Here is a 19,159-nt window from a genome sequence, read left to right on the forward strand (position 1 = left end):
GAGTGCTGAACTGCTTACCACAGAATAGCGTGCCCTGTGGTACCGCAGTCCTGTATTTACTTAGATGGCTTAATAAGATGACATGACTAAGGATAGAGTCTGAAAGAGGGTAAATAGTTTTATAAGTTCCTAAATCTCAACCTTGCAGCATGCTTGATTTGCGTAATGGGCATCGAGTGTCCGAGGCGTCGCCCACCTCCTATGGATGACTCTGATTAGTTCTTTATGGGGATTTTCCTTTTAGTTTGGGAGGGGCAGGGAGAAAGTTCCCTGGTCCTTTGAGCCCAGTTGTGGGTGAGGTTGGCTACTTTTTCTAAATAAGTCGCTGTTTACAGTTTCATTTTATTGGTTTTTAATGATCCTGCTGTGTCCTTTCCTCTTTATTCCTCTCTCTTCACAATTGATGCATAGACCTGTAGCTGATGAAACTGTGCGTACATATCTATCCCCCATTTGGTCATGATATTGGACCCCACTGTTGAAGCTAACCTTATCACTTGGAATGAGAGAGGGCTTAACAACCCTAGGAAATGTAAACTGGTGTTGGCATACCTCTGAAGACAATATATAAAGATATAATTCCTTCAGGAGACTCACCTCCCCTTGCAGAAAACCCCAACATTTGCATCTTCATGGAGACTGCATAGATTCTTTGCAAGTTACAGTACCTACTCTCGTGGGGTATGCATCTTGGTTCATCAGACTCTCCCTTTTACAATTAAAGAAACAGTGGCTGACACACAGGGGAGATACCTACTGGTGGGGGGACATTGATGGGTAAGTCAGTGGCACTTCCTAATATTAATGTACCAAATATGGACGATCCTGCTTTTCTCGCTGCCCCTCACACATTACTGCACCAATACAAATACGATACAATATTCCTTGGGGGGACCTGAATATATGGCTGGACCCTGAGCAAGACTCTTCAAGCCCAACACACGTCGTCAAGTCCCATGCCCACTGAGAGCTGGTGGACCTCATCTGTTCCCGAAATGTGCATGATGTACGGCGTACACATCATCCTGGAACCTCAGGATACACCTTCCACTCGGCGCCACACTCCACCCAAACATGCATAGAATACTGACTTACTGATGCATTGGGGTATCAATGGGCGAATAGCATAGACACTTTACCACGTATGTTATCAGATGCTGCTGGATGGGAGCGGAGGTGGTCATTCCCAGCTACCCCTCTCCGGGATGCCTCATTTACGTCTGAAACGCAAGAGGCCATTGAGGAGGATTTTACTCTGAATACCGGCTCGGTAGCTAAATATGCCACCTTATGGGATGCCTTTAAGGCAAAAGTCCAGGGTATATGTATATCCAACAGGCAGGGGTCCTGCGTTCGATACTGGGTAGTCTTGCCCGGATTAAGGCAGAGCTGTCACTGTTGGACTCATCGCCAACCACCCCCGGTGCCCTGGATAGATGTAGCACACGTATATTAGAATTTAACGACCATGCAGATAGGGCGGCTACCCTTCTGGGTAAACACCATGTAGCGCGCAGGTATGGTGAGGGAGACCGCCTTGGTAAAACCTTAGAACGATTGGTGCGTCCCCTTCTGGGAACAGGGCACATAGCAGCGATAACAATAGCGGATGACTCCGTTGCTACTGATAATGCGGATATTCTATCGGAACTTGTAGCATACTAATGATTCTTATATGCCACTAAACTTCCCAAGAACTTCACACAACATCTAACATACTTTCAGGAGATTGCAATGGTATGGCTCACTACTGGTCAGGCTAAATTCCTCCGTGACCCTTTCACTGTAGAGGAGGTCACTTCGGCCATAGATGCTCTAGGCGGAGCGAAGGCACCGGGCCTCGATGGACTGTCAGGAATATTCTATAAAACGTTCAAAGAAACTCTGGCGCCACAGCTACTCGAGGTCTATGCAGAGGCGTTGGAGTACGAAGTACTCCCCCCTCCATGAAAGAGGCATGTGTCTCCCTCCTGCTGAAGCCGGGCAAGGAACATACTAGCTGCACCTCATATCGGCCCATATCCTTGATAAATTTCTACAACAAAATCTTGGCCCAAATGCTATCCACCAGACTATCGTTACTCCTGGACTTTCGCCAGTACAATCTGGTTTCATTTCACACAGGTCTACTGCCTTGAATCTCTGAACGGGCTTCTCAGTTATCAATAGAATTGAACTGTGCATCCCCTCGGAGATAGCTCTTCTCGACACGGAGAAAGCTTTTGATTCCTTGGAGGGACCATTTCTTATTGCTACGCTAGCTGTGACTCCAGGTCAATTTTATTGCACTGATTGCGCTATTATATGTGGCCTCCACGGCTCGGATTCGGGTGAATGGCTCCCTATCGCCTCTGATTCATATCTCACGTGGGACCCGACAGGTACCCACTGGTCAGACACCTGCAGGAAAAATACATGTTTCTCGGCCTCCAGTTTCAATCAGGACCCCTACTAATGTCTATGTGCGCGGATGACATACTGCTTTTCATTAGACATCCCAACACAAATTTGCTGCCTTTAATTGATGAAATAAATCGCTTTGGTCTGGGTTGTGCATTAACGGGAATAAGTTGGAGCTGTTTCCAACCACTGACTCTGCCACTCCAGGGGAGGTGGAGCTGCCACTCCGCTGGGCGGGGGATACCACCAAATATCTTGGCATTATACTACTTAAAAGTAAGGAACAAGTCATACGCGTAATTACGGCCCAGCAATCACACAACTTAGCTCTCAAGTTGACAGATGGATTCAGCTGCCAATCTCTATGGCTGGGTGTATTGCCTTTATCAAAATGAATGTCCTACCGTGGTTCTTATACCTCTTTGTTAATATACCCATCCCACTCACTAACGCCTTCTTTACACAGCTTTACACAGCTGCGAGGTCTGCTTATCCGGCTGGTCTGGGGTGGGCGGCTCAGACCGCGGATAGCATGGGACACTAACGCTCCCCTATAGTCGGGGCAGATTTGCAGTCCCAGATTTTCACCTTTCCTATCAGGTCGCACAGGCTCAGTTTACCTATCATTGGTTCCACCCAGACGCCCGCATACCATACACTAAACCTGAACGGGACTTGGCTTCCCCCACTCCCTTGGGGGCATTGTTTCCACAGGGTATATCACTCGACCTTAAGGATATTCAACCCTTATCTACCACATGCTGGGCCTGGCGTAGGCTTAGTCGAATACTGGGTACTGGATCCTTATTTTCTCCAGAGATCCCACTACACTAAAACCCGCTTCTACCACTTATATCTGAGATGGTGGTACAATGTACACTTAACAAATTGAAGCTGTGCACCCTTGGTTCCCTATTCCCAAATGGACAGGCAATAACTATGACAGACCTATACACACACTATGAACTGACGTATATGGATACATTTGTGGCGACTAGACTTCTCAAGGCACTCTGCTCGACCATCTCTACGTTTCCATCTCCACCCCTAGAATTCACACCACTTATGCTACTTATAACTGACAAAGAAGGGGACCACTTGGTCACTAAGTTGTACAGGGCATGTCTGGCACATAAGCAGGCTCGTGCAAGGGGGTTACGACGACGTGGGAGGAAGACTTAGGCCAATCGGTGACTGATAAAGAATGGTCCTGTTGTCATGAACAAACACAAAGGGTATCTTCCAATCACATGCATAAGCTCCTACATTTTAAGTTCATACATAGGGCATATATTACACCGCAGCAACTGATAAAGTATGACCCCACTAAGCTACCCAACTGGCCCAAATGCCAGTCCTTGGTGGCGGACTTTGCTCATGTGCCTTGGACGTGCCCCGGGATAGCCAAGTTTTGGGTCGATGTGTCCCAAGTGATCTCTGACGTGATCTCCACTCCGCTTCCCCCCTCCCCAGAGCTGGCCTTGCTAGGAATAGACAGTACTTTAAAACTATATTACCAAAGGTTTGTCGCCATAGCACTGTTGCTAGCAAAAAGAGAAATTGCCATACATTGGGGAACCAAAATTGGTCCCACAAAAGACATGTGGATTCGTAGCATGCCATATTGCGATATGCAAACAGAAATCTATGCAACGCTTCAACCACCGTCCTCACGACCCAAAGATATATGGCATATCTATCGCTGTAACCTGCAGCTGGCACAGCAGCCTTCTCCATCCTCCTCTCCCGGACTCCAGCAGGGGGCTGAAGGACCTACATCCCCCGCTCCTATGGATCCCAGCACTGTAAGCTCACCGTAGTGTATTAAACTTTTGTATTCAGGTTAGACAGGACACAAACTGTCTTTTAGTTCTGAGAACCTCCCATGGTACTGTATAGAGGAGATAGACGTGCACTATTCAACTTGAGAGGTGCACCGTATTGACAGTGAACGTATGAGGAAGGCCCTCCTTCTCCCAACTCGGGATCTTTTTGTGTGTTGACTATTTGATTTGGGTTTTGCATCACTGTTTTTGAGCAATATGTCAACATGTAAAGAAAAATTGCTGACACTGAAAACTGTGATGTATGTGTTTGTTATTGCATTCAATACAAATTTCAACAACAAAAAAGAATCAAGCGGGCTGGAATGTTCTCTGGCTTTTTCCAGGATGAACTGTCTCATCATTCAGGTAAGAAACATAGGGAAGTTATTATTCTCTCAGAGGAATTCTCCATCTGCGTGACAACCCTCCTTATCTTCTCTGTGGGGCGTGTCAATAGTTAGCTGTGTCAGGGGAAGCTTTTCATCTCCTTTATAGTGTTTACCAATTTCTTTCTGTAATCATCATTTGATAACCATCTAAATATAAGAAATCTCTCCTTAGAAAGTGTGGCCCGAAAGAGATATTGTCAAGCAGGCTTAATGATGAAGCTCTATATTCCAGAAGACGGTGACATTTGTCATTCCTTTTTCTACAAAACTTTGAGACATAGACACAGAAGGCTGGTATTTTCTGGTGTAGAGGGGTCATCTAATTCTTCTTAGGAATAATTCTTCACAAGTATCTTTTCAGCTTCTCTGATCAAGTGACCAAAAAGACACACGAAAGAGAAAGTGGAAATTCCTTCATCATTGGAGAAAAGCTGTAAGGTTTTTACATGACTTAGGATTCTTTTCAAAATTAGGCTTCCTTCTTCTTCTGAGAAGACACCTTCATTGTTACTTCTACAGATATCTGTATTAACTTATCTTGTTTCCTCCTTGAAAGCCTGTTCCGAAGCCAGACAGATTTAACCAAATATTTGTCAAATGCAAGAGTCTGCTTTTTAACCACAGCTTCCTTGTCAGCAAAACTCCCCATATTGACAACCACAGTGAAGACACCATCATCTTCATTGACAAAACTATTAACAGTGACTTACTCCATGGAAAGGCCTTCTGTAATAGACTCCTTGTTTACAGCTTTCTTCACCAAACCCCCATCCCTGACAATGACTACAGCTTCAATATCTTCAGCGTTTATGGCACATGCGAATAAAACTGCGGCTTCAGCTCATATGAAATTGAGAATGATTAGGAAAATACTACCTTTCCTACCGAACACGGCCGGGAAAACACTGGTCAGCTCACTAGTCCTGTCCTCCTTGGACTATTGTAATGCTCTATTCTTAAATGCCCAAGTCCGAGTGACAAATAAGATGCAGTCAATCCAAAATGCAGCCGCACGAATGCTGGCTGGGATCCCCAAGTTTGCACCAGTTACAAACATCATTAGGGATCTCCATTGGCTCCCGATACGCAGCCGTATCAAATTCAAATCGCTGTGTATTGTTTACAAGTCACTCAATAATCAAGGTCCCCACTTTCTCAAACAGAATCTTCTCCATCATGTCCCAACCCGATCTCTTCGTTCCTCTATTCAGAACTTCTTGGCTGTGCCTTGCACTAGAACAGTCACCTGGGGCGACAGGCGTTTCCTGGTTGCCGCCCCTAGACTCTGGAACACCCTTCCTGCACATATCCGAGCAAGTCCCTCCCTGTTCACATTCCGCAAACAGCTAAAGACGTGGTTATTTGACCATTAGCCTTGTATATCTTCTTTACCCCAGTTGCTGATCCATCCCTTAACTAGCGCCTTGTATATCTTCTTTACCCCAGTTGCTGATCCATCCCTTAACTAGCGCCGAGACGCCCACGGGTATTCGCCGCGCTCTACAAATGTCAATAAATAAAATAAATAAATAAATAAATCTCTTGCAAACTTTCTTCGAATGTGTACTTTGCACTATACCCATACCCCTCCCAATAAATGTTCCTTTTGAACTCCCAAAGTAAATATTGACAGAGAGGAGATGGAAGGAGGAGGTGAGGAATTAGTAGAAATTAAAGAATAAGCACCCCCATATCTACTTACTGCCTCCAATAATCCAATTTTGGGTGGCTTTTATCTTTTCCTTGAAGACAATGATGCACCTGTTTAACTAAGGATTTCCAAACCCAATTCCACAACCAGTAACACATTTATGAACCTATCTGAAAGCCGTTCTACAAAGTCTCAAACTACAATTACATGACACATACTGACATTACCTCCTGTTCTACAACCAGAATCCTCACTTTCGCATTGATTTGACATCGCCGAGACGTCCACGCTGTATCTATGTTATAAAGGACACGTACAAGTGTCATCCAAGACCGGATTCAATTTTCTTCGGTCTTCGACGTTAATTTCGAAGGAATTGTCTTTTCCTGTTGACCCTTTATTAGCTTGTAGCCGCACATCTACACATTGATGACCTTATCTTACTCTCCATTTATCCAGCCAATGTAGATGCCTTTTGATTAATGCCACAACTATTCTGTTATGGATACTTGCCTGATGATCGGTAATCACCTTCCATTGAATTTTCATTGAACCCAACCGGGTTGGAATTATCACCGGTTCAAGGATTTTATACACAGTCCATTGAGCCCTGAAGAGTCGGAGATTATTTTTTTCTCAGACGAAACACCTGTCGGCTGGCTGTTCTATGTATTAAAGGAACAGAGGATATTGATTATATGTGTGCACAGGACTATTGCAATTGCTGTATGCGGTTGGTCTACAATCACAAAGTAAGGGGTTAATAGGGTCACCCCTTTCCTGTCAGCACCATTAGGATAAAGAACTGTGTCCGACTGACCACCGTAAATTTTGCAGAGAACCACCAACTCCTCTACACTAAAACCCTAGCTCCTAGAACCAGAATCCTTGCTTTAGCACCTGATCCTCCTAGGATACTCTTATCCCTAATAGCAATAGCACCACCATTGCAGAGGCGAAAGCTAGAAGAAGCCCCGTAAGATGATTTAAAAGTTCCTTGAATTGAAGAAAATGTAGACTGCGGCCTTGGGAACAGTAAACATATTTGCATTGATGGCCAGATTGATGATAAATGGAAAGAGTATATGTTCTATGCTTCCTTCCTCATTTTATACTGAGGAAGTCAATCCAGATGTAAAGCCTACTGATGTTCCCAGTCATTTACTCATTAAAATTGTGTAAATATGCACAATTTGATTTTCCATTTGAATCATTACAATTATATAATGTTACAATCGTGTGCATTTTCTTTTGTTTAAAGACATTCTTTATTGGGTGTGTACAATTCGTTTTTCTCTCAGCTATTTAAAAAAAGCAACAAATTATGTGCACAATTATGTCACAGGGAGTCGTAGCATGAATGAATAAGGTGCACATACAAATCCATGGAGGAGTAATGTACATAAGGCGATGCCCAGTAAGGGATACCTGCACCTAATTGGCATACGGTGTAAAAATACGCAAAGGTCATATCTCATAAACATCAAGCATTGGTGGAGTTAAACAAAATATCATCCTCTGCCATGTAGGCCAGCCAAGGGTCTAGGAAATCGGCAAGCAGCTCTCCCCAGGACTCGAGATCCTCTCCCAGTTTGTCTTCATGTCTACACATTTTAAGCCCAATATCCTCTGCCACCTCCTGTTCAGCCAAATCCCCCTCCCAACAGTTTGGATTAGGACCCTCAGTTCCCATCCACGTGATTGCCACCTAGGGTTTTGCCAGCAGCAGGAACGGATCTAGGAATTTAAACACCATTTTCTGACCTGTTCTTTTTTTTTAGATGTCTCCCATAATGCAAGTGGTGGGGTCTGCTAGGCATGGGATAGCTACGACTGCTAACACCCATTGAACCACACCCTTCCAAAATGCATGAACCCGTGGACAATTCCATGCCAAATGTAGAAAAGAGGCAACAGGTCTCTGCCAGTGTGGCCAAAGCCCTGGTCTGGATGAGTTCATCTTATGGAGAGTTAACAGGATTATGTAAATGCAGTGAAGAAAATAAAAGTGGGTGAACGTGATTCTGGCATTGCTCGAAATGAACTTCACCAAGCTGCACATTCTAGCACATTGCAGATCTTCAATAGGTATCCCAAGTTCCCTGTCCTTCTAAACTGAGATCAGCCTTGAGATCCAGGGCAGCTTCCTTGTCCAAGCGGACAAGTGCTAAGTTAGTCTGGAATGCATATATATGGGCAAGGTTGGGGGGGTGTGGACTGGGATATGCGTGCTCAAAATGGGTTTTGAAAAGATAAACTATCCCCCTCTGCGTATATATGCCATGTCTTTGTGGAGCCTAAAGGTGATGTATGGAGGAGAAAGGAGTTTCCCATCTGTGGATCCATGCCAAATATTCTACAGAGCTGTCACCCTCCTTTTGGAGAAGTTTGTGGTATGATTTTAATGTGTATTTGTGGCAGTCTGTCCCAAGTTACGCTACATGCCGCTTCGCTTCCAACTCCCTCAGCCTACCAGCCAGACAATGCGATGAGAGCCATAGCAAGTGTGCCAGTTCCTCCTTCCCCAAGACAATTCGACCTGAAGCGTGCTTCTGACGCCACAAGAGAGTCTGACACACCGCCCACGAATCATGGCTTTTATTGCCTCTCACTCAGTGGATCTCCAAAGAGTTGTCGACCAATTGAGCTTGAAATATTCTGAGAACCACCCTGCAAGTGCCTCCATGCCCTCCACATCCTGAAGGATTCCCCAGAGGGAGTCTACAGCCAGTGTGCTACTGGTTCTTGTTCCCTCACCTGACCTTGCAGGAGACCGGTACCGGTATTGGAACAAGTGAATAACCGCAGATACGGTCTTCCCCCATGGAGTCAGACAATAGAATACATCCTAATCTACTGTGAGTGTTATGCGTAGGTGAATAACAAGTGAATTCCTTCAAGGAGGGGTGCATGTCCCTCCTTATATCTCATAGTTCCTGGATGGTAACACCCTTGCACAGAAAATGTGTCATCTTGGGTTTAGTGTTACGTCTCAGAGAGTGCCTATCCAGCTCTCTGTTCAAGAAACAGTTGAAGTTGCCAGCCCAAAGGACAAGCAGTCTAGTGCCAGAGAGATAGCCTCCTATATTTTTGAGTAAAATTCCCCATTATCAATGTTGGGTTTGTAAGTGTTAACAAGTGCTATGTCCATACCATCTAATCTGTCCTGCATCAGGAGGTAATGCCCCTCGATATCAGCCTCCTTGAAATAAGGGTGAATGGGACCCCAGGTGCTATCCAGATGAGGACACCACTGGAATAGGTCAAATAGTTAGTGGAGTAGAGTTGCCATCTCCATTTATTGGCCACTTTGCTAGCTTTTGCATCAGAGAGATGCTTCTTCTACAAGCAGGCGATATCAGCAGCATGCCTCTCATGAAAATAGAGACATCTATAACATTTTGTGTAGTTACTCAGACCGTCACATTCCAGAGGATGAATTTACATATTCCAATCCTACCTAGCATTATTCAAGATGTGAATGTGCTTCTCTGGCCCCCCTCACGACCACCCTAGCGACAGCATGACAAAGACCCAAGGGTCAACATAGCAGCACCCGCATGAACTTTTCCCCACCACGGACGAGTATATTATCATGAAAGCCTAATTGAATCGATCTGTCAGAACATACACTATCATAAACCAACCCCCAAAGAACACCAGCACGTGTCAACTAAAACTTATAACAACCCCCACTAGAAATCAAAGAATACAAACCACCATGCAGAACACAAAGAAAAACAGAACCCCAGAGCATCCACCACGAGGGCGCCGTAATCTCCAGTAGAGGTCCCCGGCACAGTCTGAGAAAGAGGTTAGTGAACAAAACATAGCAATCAGACACAAATATAGTCGATCAATAAGGTACCAATTAGGTACAATGTCACTACATCGAGATGGGGTATCAGAGTGCCCTCCACCTGGATGATTGTCAGTCATCAATGTATCAGGCACCAACAAAGCATTCTGCATCAGCAGTGGCCATGGTGCCATTTTCTCTGACTACAATGTGTGACGGGACCTGCATATTCAGGAGAACCCTGTACCCGCTTCTGGTGCGACCATCAGCACCCCACCTCGTGCAGGTGTGGAAGGGGTCCGGACCAATTAGAGTGCGTGCCAGGATCCTGTCCAACATGTCCAACCAGGACCACACCTTATCAGGGTTCTCAAAGAAGTGTAGTTTCCCTGCAGCTATAATAATGAGTTTGGCTTGGTAAAGGAGCATATATTTGATGTTCATCTCCTGCAGCTTCGTCTTGAATTTCAGAAAGGATTTACACCGCTCTTGCATTTTTTGTGTATAATCTGGATAAATTGCAATGTCATGATTTTTTGAACTTGCGAGATTGCAGTTTCCCTGGCAGCTCTCAAGATAGCGTCCCTATCTATATAGTTCAGGATTCGAGGGATGAGGGCCCTGGGTTGTGGCCCTCAAAGGGGGAATGGAGGCAAACACTCTGTGTGCCCTTTCTTCTCCCAAAAAATCAGACAGGTCTCTAGGGCACAGAGCGTGCCTCACCCAATCGTCCAAAAACCTTTCTGTAGCCTGACCACCAGCCCTTTCAGGGAAGCCCAGCAGCCATACATTGTTTCGGCGCAAGCGGACCTCACCATCCTCTACACTGGAGGACTGTGTGACAACTGACATTTGGGAGACCTGCTGCTTAAATAGACGTACCTCGCCCTATAGGTTTCAGCGGTATCCACTTTATCCGTCACTCTGCGTAATAAGACACACACCATCTGCCCCTCCAGCTCTACTCTAGAAGCACAGATAGCTTTGAGGAGAGCCGAGCAGGAGGGCTATTCTGCCACTCCGGTGAATTCTCAGGGGTCTCAGACCAACCAAGGCAGGTGAGCCTATGAGTAGGCTGGCGAGCTGTGGTAAATTGCGTGATGGTGTTACTTTGTTGGTGTCCCTGGGCTCTATCCTTACCCATGGTGCAGAAGCGGACATATGAACTTCCCAACACTGACGGATCAAGGTTAAAGTGAGGACGGCAGCTAGCAGGAGGGCAGTAGAAAGTCCAGAGCACCAACATAAGGTCTCACAGAACGCTGTGCAGAAGAATTGTGACCAGATATCGCCAGTTAGACTCCAGCTGCCTTGTGATGGCAAAGAAAAGGTAAGTGTGAGAAAAGCAGCCCAGCACCACAGAAGTGAACACAAGTCTGAAGGAGGGATTCCTTCAAATTAAAAATAACTAGAATAGGAGACAGCAAGACATTGCTGCAGGGACTGTCCAGTGCAAAGCCGGGGGAGAGCAATAAACACAGGACCCAGATAGTTCCCATGTTGAGTTCTCATCTCCAGTTCGTCGTCTTAGCACCACCATGCCCCCAGTGAGCACCGCAGGAAGGCCTCCAGCGCACATCCAGGCCCCGAGAGGGGCTCCTCCAGGCAGCACCAACACAACAGGGCCGACCGCACCACACACAGCCAGCAGGCTGGACCAGGGTAAAGGAGAATCATAACTGAGCGTTCCCAAGGAGATGCTGGGCCAGATTCAGCAGCTCCCAGGCATATCTAAAGCCCAAGGAACACTTCGACTGTATGCCCTGTGCCAGCTCCATGTTTAGCAACCCAACACAAGTGCCTTTGTGGTGACCACAAGCCTGCTGAGGGCTCGTGAGGGCAGTCCAGCCTCAGCTCGATCCACTGGCTCCCCCGCTCGTCACACCGGCCTAACCAGCTAACCAGGCCTACAGTACAAGGGTGCACCACTCTCACTGGGCATCATTAAGACGGACAGCATGCGGGTTTCGGGGCACCCCACATTCATCACACCGAGGCCAAGGTCCAGGAGCAAGCATGGCTGACCCCCACTAGACCAGATGGGGAGGCCAGCAACGCACGAAGCTGGGCAGAGTGTCTCATCGGTAGACTGGATGGCGGCACCCCGTGCTGATTCTTCTATAAGCAGGCACTCAAAGACATCCTTATGTCCGGTAGGCCCGATATGGCGGCGGAAGGCTACACTCCTTCCAGAGCCAGGCCAGGCCTCAAGCTGCACCCCAGAGCACCCCTGTTCCAATCACCCAGTAGCCGTACCCGGGGTGCGCAGAGCCTAGCAGCCCCTATCCAGGCCCTATGCCGGTACGCTACCAGTGAGGGCACAGCTCCGCAGGATCAAAACCCCCAAAAGAAGGCCTTGGCAGTTCAGAGGGTTCTGCCAGAACCGTAAAGTAGTAGGTATTTACCATCGGGTAGGAAGTGGCAAGGAGGAGCTCCAGTGCCCTCCAAGCACAGCCTGTTTGCCAAGGTAGGCCCAAGTGCTTCCACGTCTCCTACAGCACCAGGAACTTCCTCCCAGTGATGGGAACCCCTAAGGAGCAGCCATCCGTGGGAGAGGGGGCAGCAGGAACACGAGGGGCAGATGTTTCATTACTTATGCGATGAAGGCAGGATAATGACAGAATTAGACAGTACGGTTACAGAGCTCCCTGATGGCATGTCCTGTCGGCCATCTTTCCTATCCACGCACCACACAATTAAGGACAGAATTGAAAAAATAGGGTTTTTAATAGTGTATGTCAACCTAAGTGCGGGAAGTATAATGCTGCAGTTGTTTAAACCAGATTAAACAGGGATTAACATACCGTTTTCAACATTAGTAAGTGTTTACACGTTCACATTTGCATTCCCTTACTGTTTTGAAAAATAATGAGTAAAATAGTACCAACCCGAAATCTATATGGGAATTTTTTCACTTCCTTATGGTGAGTGATTAAAATGTTAAACCTCTTGATGAGACCAGAGAAAATAAATGTTGTGTGTATGACTTTAGGCATAATCCACTGAAATCATTAAATACCATGCATGTTCTGAAACACCCCAAGGATGAAACTTTTCCTATCCTTGATTTCCCCTTTTTTATCCATACCATCCTTAAAAAGATAGAGAAGAATATAAAGTACCAGGTTAGGCCACAAAATACATGATTAGACTAATGCCAATAGTGTCATTATGACTGCCACCTATTGGCAGTTTAAGAACTATTCCAAAATAGCTGGACCACCAATGGTGGATCACAACCAAAGCGCACTGCTGTATGGTCCGTGAACTTCCCATTTAATGATTTTGTGAGCCACTCCTTGTTGATGAACAAACCTATGTCCATAATAAAGCTGGTCCTCTTCAGACCTTCAAGAAATGTATTAACAGGAAATCAAAACAACTTTCTTCATTCAATACAACCAGTGTTCATTCCACGTGCTACCATACAATGTCAGACCATCCGAGTCTTTACTGAGTGCATGACATCAGGAGCAGCTCATTTCACTGATCTGATCCTCTACATTTGTTCTTAACTCATTTTCTGGCTACTAAAGAAGTGAAGAGTGCAAACAATGTGCCTACGTTAACATCTAAGCTTGTCGCTCAAAGGAAAAACTTAGTGCAGAATTGTATTTTTGGGAGCACTTTTGCACAGAATACATTCTAGTCTGTGTCTGCTCAGTGAGAGAATGCAGACTTTGGTGCACCTTTTCAACAACAACAGGATGATATCAGGCTGCAAAGTGCAGTATAATTTCAGTTGAGTCCATGACATCCTGCATCCCTGTAGTGCTGGTGTCAAGCTCCACACAGCACAGTAAGATAGCAATGTGTCTGCCATTGTCATGAGACAGATGGCTACTGGGGTGATCAAATCAGTGTTTACAACAACCTCTGTGGTGCTCATCTGGTGGACCCAAGCATTGAATCTATTCAGTGGTGCTCTCTTTTATGAATGAGGAGGACCTGCTCCTCCTCACTACAGATGTGTGCCTAGCTGCAGAGGCAGTGGTCGAGTCATGACTGTGATACATTGTTTGGAACTGAGGATTATTTAACTGGCCCTTCTAGTCTTTTTGTCTGAAGTCAAGCATGCTTTTGTGAAGCTCCATAATGACAACTTGGCATTCATGTCTTAGATCGGAAAACAAGGAGGCATAAGGTCTCGTACAGTCTTAAGCAGTGCACAAAAGGTATGGCACTGGGCAGTTCATAACAAAGCAGCCATAACCATACAACACGCACTTGAATTATCCAGCAACCCAGCGAACACTCACCACAAAGACAAAGGAACTTGCTGCAGGTGGAATTCCAAAAACAAGTAACTTGAAACGGCATTCATGAAATGTTGGACAGGCTAAGGGGCAAATTTACCATACTTTCACGCAATGCAACGCAACAAGACAACGTTTTGCGCTGCACAGCATGAACGGGAGAGAATGCGCCATATCAGTGACTTGCAATGCCTTGCATTTCTCCATATTTACCAAGAAACATGTGATCATGTGTGTCGTAGACACTGAATGGTCAAGAAACAATATGGTGAGTTGTAGGACTGCATGGGAGGCCCGCCACACCCAAGGAGGGATCATTATACAGGTAGGGAAATTCAAAGGGTATGCCACATAGTGAGGCATGGCGATGCAATAAAAGCTGAATAACACCTAAAGGGAGAGCTAAAGGGGAAGGAAGAGGCACAGGCAAGAAGGAAGTGAGAAGTTGACAAGTGTGAGACTTGAGTGGATAGTGGAGCTCTTGGTAGAAAGAAAAGGCTACCAAAGTGCTGACCAAGATATGACAGAGATAAGAAAAGGTAGTCAGGGAGGATAGATGACACCACGGTGACCCAAAGGCAACAAACACAAATTTAACTCATCTCAATGCCAGAAGAAGCAATAAAATAGTTGTCAGAGAGAAGCTGGTGATGTCACATTGCTGTTTTGCTCTTTTTTGCTTCTAGGATACGAGTAATATAGAGATGTACATATTATGTGACCTGCATGTGTTGCCTAACAGTTGAAAGAGAGGAGAAACACCTTTATTCACCCACATTTCAGATACAGCCTTTTTGGCCACAGCTAGCCCTATCAAGTCTAACTCTGAGTAAATGATAATAGTGACTAGTTGAAAATATAAAAATAAATAAGAGAGTCTGGTGAGTTGAGAGAGGGTTTTTAATGATTTGAGAACCAAAATAGCACTAGGGGGCACAGATGAGATTCAATGATTAGACGATGGAGATACATTTAGCCAGTGAACTATGAGGGCATATTAAGAGTGATTAGTTGGGGGTCTGGGGATGACCTCTAAGCGTGTAAGTGGAGGTGATAGCTCTATTTGGGATTGTGTTTCCACTCCAAAAAGACAATCACTTTAATTTTAATTTGTAAATCTATACATTTTTTATAAAAATAACATCTTTGTGACAGTATAGGCCCTCGCCTGTTTTAATGTAAGGGTTTAGTGCATCACTTTAAAATAATATAGGTAGATATCTGCACAATTTCTGGCAAAGAGCAAAACTATTTTACTGTGTTTCTTTGTATTTTAAAGCTTCAGAACATGTATTTGAAACTCAGCAATTAGAAAATATGAATGTAGAGAGAATACTGAGACCAAGATGGAGAAATGTGCAAACAAAATCATTTACAAATAATGTTTTCATTAAAAAAAAGAAAGAGAGGTGAATATCTTGGTAGGCCTATCAAAATTGGTTACCAGATATCTGCAAAACGTGTAGCAGGTATTCCACACTCTGATCACAGTGAATGACAATTTCTGAAAGTGGGGCTTATAAGAATATCACTAATACCTGGGTATGCTTAAATGATCATCAGTTTACCTTTTAAAAACTTTTCTCAGTTACTAAATAGTGAAAGTACTTGATTGTTAAGACATTTCTATATCGCTTATTTATAGTCACAATGGTCACCAACTTTATGAGCGATCAAACTGAGCACTGACAAGTTTGACAAATCATATAATTGACAGTGTTTGGGATGAAAAAGATGGGGCAGTGTTTTCTTTCACTTAAAAATTTAAAATAGCAACAGCAGTTTAAATGTGATTGAATCTTTGGAGACCCATGTAACCCGTCTTGTGAACAAGGCATATGATAATTTATTAAAAGCTCTAAGCAGCTGGCTGGCTCTCTGTGCAAAATAGAGTGTGGAGTACCTGGAAAAGTCAGTGTTTGTACTTGTTCCCACCAGCTGTTTCTCTGGCTGCTGTGAGTGTTGTTGTCTGTGCTAAGCCTCAGATCATGCATTACAAACGTACAGGGGGCTGGAACCACAGGAGGGGGGAGGACAGGATGGGGGGTTATTTCTTTCTCGTAGCCCTTTTTATTTGTGAGATGTTGTGTTCCCCTTTCCCTCCCTTCTTTTGCACTCTCCCCCTCTCCTTCACCCTTCCCCACCCTTCCAGGCTGCCACAGCTATGGAGATCACCTGGCCTCTACCCAAGATGGCAGCAAGTGCAAGAATGTGGTCAACCTGGGAGCAATTCGTCAAGGCATGAAGCGTTTCCAGTTCCTTTTAAACTGCTGTGAGCCGGGTACCATTCCGGACGCATCCATTTTGGCAGCTGCCCTTGATCTGGTAAGTCATTATTATATATGGACATTAAGGATAAACTACTCTAAATAGTTTTGAGGTATTACATCCAATATTTCCTAAACGTACTCTAACGAAAACAATGTGTCTGGGGCCTTTGGGCAAAAGCACTCAAGCAGTTGCTTTTTTGTTACAGTATGCGGTGTAGTATCTTGCCCTGCCATCTCTAAAAAGAGATTGGAGTTGCAAATATAAATCCTTTTTATTTTTGCAGTCTTTTTCTAAGTGAAATGTCACGTGCTAGGGCAATAGAAGAATACCCTACAATACAGCAAAGTTAAAGATTTCGGAAGATGTTAGTTTAACTGATTAATTTTATTATAAGGATTTGTTCATATGTGGCAGGCCAGTTCAAGTGTCTGAGGACTGTGCGGAAAAGAGAGCAGGCTTACAACATTCTTTACTGCTTTCATCTGATAGTCAATCTTGCTCAATGCAGACTTTTCATGAATATATGTTGTAAACAGTCTCTGCAGTCCATTCCCTTTTATTACTTGTGGTATTTGTGTGCAAGGGTAAATTGATTTGAGCACTCTATCTTTACAGGATGCTATTGTGTTGATAAGGGTAGATCTTTACATATTATATAGGAACGAAGATCTTACATCTTTTACCCATGAAGATAAAATGTTACATGTATGACACAGCCTACGCAGTTAGAAAGTTCAGATCTGAAAACACTGAATAAATAAATAAGCATGTTAGATTCAAAGCACAGACTTCTAGATGTGAAAAATGCTCATCGGGTTTGCATTAAATGGTAGCATTTCCACAGTAACATATATGTGCAGAAGAGGACCTATCCACGATGGATTCAAATGAGGCGAACACCCGCTCAGTCACATAGGTGATTCATTGTGGTAAAGTGCACCATTATACCCTATTTTAATGGTTTACCAGGGTGTACTAAAGGGAGATATTGCAAGAAAATAATTTTCCATAGATTAAAAAAATGAATATTTTTTTCCTTTTTATTATTTCTGTATTTGTGCACATTTGAAATCTTCAAAGAGCTGAGGCTCCGTATATGTAAAGCTAGTCATTACATTTCTGCACAGCCTAGGTACATACCATATATCTTGAGATTTCTGTGAATCATACTCCTTGTTACGTAGGTCATAGTAGCACATAAACTATTCTGTAACAGTGTGCTTCTGTGCCTGTGCCTGTGGAAGAGTTGTGTATCCAAGGCCTTGATAAAAGAGCTTTGGATATATATGTATGTGAGCATAAGATGACTATAGTATTTTAGTCATTCATGAGGTATGAGTGTATTTAATCAATCAAGCTTGAAGACCAATTTACTTTGTCTCAGTGAAACCAATCAATGATTATATATCTGCCATGTAGAATAAAACGTATATATAAAGTCTACATATGCATTAGTTTTCTATTAATTTTGTCTTCAGCACCGGGACACAGTCGGTGGGAGGCTCAAGCAGTGGAAGGCATGAGAATGTGTAGTGTTTAGATTAGGAATTGTCTGCTATATCTGTCCAGTTGACATACACATACAATAAATGGGATTATAATAACAGCTAGGGACGAAAAAATGTGATGATAAAGTTAAGGGCAAACTGAAAAGGCCTGCTCATAACAAAATAAATAAGCAACAAAGGTGGGAGAGTGAATGCGCTTTGCCATTATTTGATCTTTACTAAATAGGATTAGTGAAATCCAATGGACTAATTGAAAACAGGGTATGGATACCCATTATGTGGAAGTGTAAATTTTGACAGCAGATAATGGCTGCTGTTCCATACAGCATTACTCTGAGTCCGGGCTTCCTTTTCACAATCTTTACTCTGGTGTTCTGCTGCAGGTTTGAGACAATCAACTGACTGTATTATAATAAAAAACAATAGAAATGCTACTCAGCCCCACAAGAAGTTCCAACTTGTCCTTTGCAACCAGCTTTGTGGCCCTCTTCTTCCTTACCTTCACCATGGCATCTAGGTGTTCCAACCACAGGAGCTATCTGAAGGATTATGGGAGAGAATATGAAGGACTATGTCAAGGAAGCCCAAACTCATGTTTATGAAGGTTATCAATAAGTAATCATGCCTTTACCACCTTCTCATAGTCCGTACTTGATTTGGAACTGAAAAGAAGGCCTAGAGTTTAGCCTGTTGCTGCTCACAGATTCTATCAACACAGAGACGCTGAAACATGAAAAACATGTAATATGCTATTATGAAGTTCAAATGTTGTCCTTCACAGTCAGAAGGACACATTTACCAAAGGTACCGTTTGTAGATCAATACATCCATAGGGTAATTTTGATAAAGGTGTTAAAAGGAGCACAAGTAGTAGCTCCATCACTTTCTAACAGTTGGACCCCTTTGACTATGCCTGTAAAATAGCATTGTGTCTGTACTGTATTTCAGGCGGAAGAGAGATCAAAGACAATGCATTGATGTTTAATAGGATGGCATTACATCATCTGCCAATGGTGCAAGAAGAAGACTTAGATTATTTTCCAAGTGGTGTCAGGGACT

At 44.1% G+C, this 19,159-nt stretch overlaps 1 protein-coding gene across 1 annotated transcript in view; it reads left to right on the forward strand.

Annotated features, from left to right (window-relative positions):
* UNC80 (unc-80 subunit of NALCN channel complex) overlaps positions 1 to 19,159 on the forward strand; it is a 2,521,865-nt gene that overhangs the window by 865,010 nt on the left and 1,637,696 nt on the right. The window contains exon 22 of the mRNA XM_086955549.1: positions 16,474 to 16,646. Coding sequence (XP_086811675.1) covers positions 16,474 to 16,646 — 173 coding nt within the window. The remainder of the gene's footprint in view (positions 1 to 16,473; positions 16,647 to 19,159) is intronic.

The sequence above is a fragment of the Lissotriton vulgaris genome, chromosome 2_1 (assembly GCF_964263255.1).
Source record: "Lissotriton vulgaris chromosome 2_1, aLisVul1.2, whole genome shotgun sequence".
Classification (NCBI taxonomy): Eukaryota; Metazoa; Chordata; class Amphibia; order Caudata; family Salamandridae; genus Lissotriton; species Lissotriton vulgaris.